Source organism: Lolium perenne, chromosome 6, assembly GCF_019359855.2.
Source record: "Lolium perenne isolate Kyuss_39 chromosome 6, Kyuss_2.0, whole genome shotgun sequence".
Lineage (NCBI taxonomy): Eukaryota > Viridiplantae > Streptophyta > Magnoliopsida > Poales > Poaceae > Lolium > Lolium perenne.
Window position 1 is genome coordinate 78,001,511 of NC_067249.2, and position 3,659 is coordinate 78,005,169.

Below are 3,659 nucleotides of genomic sequence, written 5' to 3' on the forward strand. Positions count from 1 at the left end.
TTATGTGAACTCGTAGATACAATTTTATTTCGGCGGGATGAAACATTTATCAAGTCACATAAATGATACTCCATCCGTAATATAAAATGTTACTACAACCAATTAAAACATATACTGGCAGGTTATAATAATACCTTATATTATGGGATGTAAGTGGTATGATTCGTTCATCTGTTCTGTATCATGCCCAAATGGTACACAATTCTTCATGTAGTCATATCACTTCATAAATTAATTACATATATTTTATATCTTTCTAGAGCTATTGGTGTGCACTACTCACGCACACCTCACTCGCACGACACGTGCGGGCTCACACAAACACAAATGTGTACACATGCTAGAAAAAGATCAGAGCATTCGGAGCATGGAGACGTGTTGTCCCACTAAACTCTGCCTGTGACCTATATGTATATAATATTTCCTATGAGTTAGTACACTTAATTTTATTATATAACATTTAATGAATTTTGTAGATTTAATTTAAAATTTAGATGTATGTGCAACAACAGTGATATGGCTCTCTCTCCACATTTCATGGCCAATGTTTACAACGCTACATCTGTTCCTAAATGTGAACCAACACCTGTTACCTCCAGGCCAGCAGGGATAAAACCTTAGGTTTAACAGCGGAATAATTTTTTTAGTGAGGGAGGTATATGTGCTTCTATTTAGAAATATCGCTTCTAGCTAGATTATTCCCTTCGTTCTGAAATAGTCTACATTCTATGTCTAAAATTTATTCTCACATTCTTGATTTTAGTCAATAACAACACTGAAAATGAAGTGCTTTTTGCTATGTTTATTGGACTTTGTTATTTTTAATGTAGCTTGAATTTATTGTTCACATATCAAATACTACTAATAAATGCAACACTAGTTTGTTTCATTCTAAAATATAGACTAAATCAGAACAAAAGAAGTATACGATTTGTAGAGTACACTGGTAAAGAAATAGGACTAAACTGATCTGGATGATGCATGCCGGCCGCCGGATGTGAATGATGCTAAGGCCGCCAGCTGCCTGCCTAAGACACTCACACTAACAAAAAGCAAGTCTTTCTGCACACTATCGGTTTATGCACAAACCGAAGGTGTCTAAAAGAGGGTCATAGCTTATACACCCGAAAAAGGGGTACCACCCACACATAATGAATGCTTGTGCAGTTGTAGCTCAAATGCTCAATAGAGGAGGGTTATGGAATGTGTATAGTGTACTGTACATTAATTAGTACGTACATGCTTAGCTTCTAGCTAACTTGGTGGAGTAAAATGTGAAAGGCCAATAATTTTGATACAGATCGATAGCTAGTACGGAGTAGTTCAGTAGCAAGTTGCAGGACACACATCTCCAAACATTAAGGGTTCACTTGTCCCATATGCATGCATGCACGATCCATCGCCATGCAAGAGCTAACGAGAATGTCTGTCTCTGAAAAAAAAAGTGACAACAAAAGGAGAATACCTGACAAAAAAGGTAGACACACAATCTGGCGTACGTCATAGTTGTATAACAACAGTCATCATTCGTGAAGCACAGCCAATAATGCATAGTAACTTTCCCTTATCGATCATTTCCACATTTATCAGCTCCAAAAATAACTAGGGTACAAACAACAAACACAAGTTATACAGGGGCTTACACTAACCGCTGCAGCAAATAAAAGAAGGGGAAATCGTAAGACTCACTCACCCATGCAGTCACCTAGCAAATCCTGGTTACTGCTTACTAGCGAGCTTGTTCGCTTATTACCCTAGACATGTGATCACCCTCGCTCTCCCTGATCTCTTCCTCCTCTCACCGATCTCCTCAACAACACAAAACAACAAGATCACAAGATACAGAAGAAAATACAACAACACCGATATAGCTGATGATTTGCAAATAAAGTTGCACTAGCTCCGAACGACGCTGCAGGATAGGTTCATGAGGAGCACGGCCGCATCGGTGATCTCGTCGCGTGTGAAGTCGTGAATGATGGTCGCCGGCGGACTGGGCTTGTTCAGTCTCTCAGTCGCCGGAACGTCCTCGAGCGAGACACGACCATCATCCTCCTTCAGAGCGGCGTCGACGCAGCTGGCCACTGCCTTGGTGGCGATATCGGTAGGATGATCAACCATCTTGCACCGCTTCTTAAACGGCAGCGACCGGTCCACGTCCAAATCCCTCTTCTCCTTCTTTATCGGCTTCGCAGCTTGCGATGTGGCCTGTTCACCAGCCGCAGCCACGCCTCCATGGGAAGCAGTCACTGCTGCCCCGCCGCTGGCTGCCACAACGGCTGCCGCTGCAGCCATTGCGCGCCGTGCCTTCCTTTGCCGTATGCCACACGCGTTGCATAGAGACTGCATGAACCATCAACGCATGAAAAACAGTGCACTAATTAGCAACCTGTAGCAGGTTAAATAGTGTGTAACAACACCTGTAGTACTATGCTACATGCACATACCATTATTAAGCAGATTAAAGTACATAGATTGAACAGGTATAGATCGTGTAGTTTGCCTAGTTAGCAATATATTTCACCTTGGGGCCACGAGGACCACTCCTCCATAAGGGGGTCTTGCTGGTGTTGCAGTCTGAGCACACCCTGATAACACCCATGGCATGCTGCTGCAGATGGCTCTCATCAGCTTGGTGTGCTTGTGCCCTTCTCCTTGGCTTTCTCGCCACCCCGCCTTCGTGATCGTTTGTCGAAGCCTTTCTAATGATCCTCATCTTCACTGGAGGCCTGCCAGATGCCCACTCACTGGTCGATCCGTGGATAGCATGCTTGCTCTCTAGATCGTAAGGATTGTACGAGGATCTCTGGATCATATCACTGCGGATGCTTTGGATAGTAGGCCGGTATGGGGAAGGTGTGGCGAAAACATCAGATCCTCCAGCCATCATCATGTGATTATTGATCTACAAGAGAGAAGAAGATAGAAGCAAGTCAGGGAGCAGATCATATATTATAAGAGCTTGCACGCACTAACAAAGGTGGAGCACCTCGATCTACATATAGACGTCTAGCTAGTTATGAACTTATGATCCCCCTCACCTGCTGATTAGATTCACCCAAAAATTGCTGCCTCAAGTGCTGCTGATCTCCATAGCCTTTCCCTTGATGCTCCGAAGGGTTCTCGATCATGAAAGGGAACAAGATGGGAGGGTCCTTTGCTAAATGGAAGGCTTGAAAGTGCCCTTGATCCTGATCTCCCTCCATTAGAGGGAGAGTAGATAGCTGGCTCATGTAGATGGTAGACATGTGAGAGAAGAGGAGGGAGAAAGAGATCTAGCTAGCAAGGTAGCTCCAGGTACTGTGAGCAGAGGTGGAAGAGATCAGGGTGGATATAAGGGAGATGGAGCTAGTTAGGGGTGTGGAGGTGTTTTGAGATCTGCAGTTGGAGGGGCAATTTACAGGGGCCCATAGTGATCATGGTCAGTGGAGAGAGGCACGTCCTTTTTATAAACGGGAGCAAGACGAGCCAAGAGCTGCTATCAAGCTCTCTCTATCTAGCTAGGGCCTAGAGATTTAGAAGGATGTCATGTGTGATCCCTTTCCCAACGAAATAGGGAGTGGATACAGGGACACAGCACAGGAAATAAAAGAGACGAGGAACCAAAGTCGAACAAACACATTATTGGACACTGTACATGCAAACCTTCGTTCCCAAGC

General features: G+C 44.0%; 1 protein-coding gene across 2 annotated transcripts; it reads right to left on the reverse strand.

The window, feature by feature from the left end:
• Nucleotides 1-1,547: 1,547 nt before the first annotated feature.
• On the reverse strand, nucleotides 1,548-3,426 carry LOC127307760 (protein CYTOKININ-RESPONSIVE GATA TRANSCRIPTION FACTOR 1). Of its 2 annotated transcripts, XR_007855818.2 has the most exons (4): nucleotides 3,042-3,426; nucleotides 2,525-2,905; nucleotides 1,706-2,343; nucleotides 1,548-1,602 (listed from the first exon to the last, which is right to left on the reverse strand). XR_007855818.2 is itself a non-coding variant. In XM_051338519.2 (3 exons), exons 1-3 carry the CDS (start codon nucleotides 3,246-3,248, stop codon nucleotides 1,897-1,899), a joined length of 1,035 nt encoding a protein of 344 aa, XP_051194479.1. In that variant the 5' UTR covers nucleotides 3,249-3,426; the 3' UTR covers nucleotides 1,548-1,896. The 2 variants fall into 2 exon arrangements, 1 of the variants encoding a protein (XP_051194479.1); XM_051338519.2 differs by having other exon boundaries at nucleotides 1,548-2,343.
• Between the last annotated feature and the right edge of the window lie 233 nt (nucleotides 3,427-3,659).

Coding starts and splice junctions, on each gene's coding strand:
- LOC127307760 (XM_051338519.2), bottom strand. CDS start 3,248: ATGTCTACCATCTACATGAGCCAGCTATCTACTCTCCCTCTAATGGAG. Junction 2,906..3,041: donor TGGGTGAATCTAATCAGCAG/GTGAGGGGGATC, acceptor TCTCTCTTGTAG/ATCAATAATCACATGATGAT. Junction 2,344..2,524: donor GTGGTCCTCGTGGCCCCAAG/GTGAAATATATT, acceptor TGGTTCATGCAG/TCTCTATGCAACGCGTGTGG.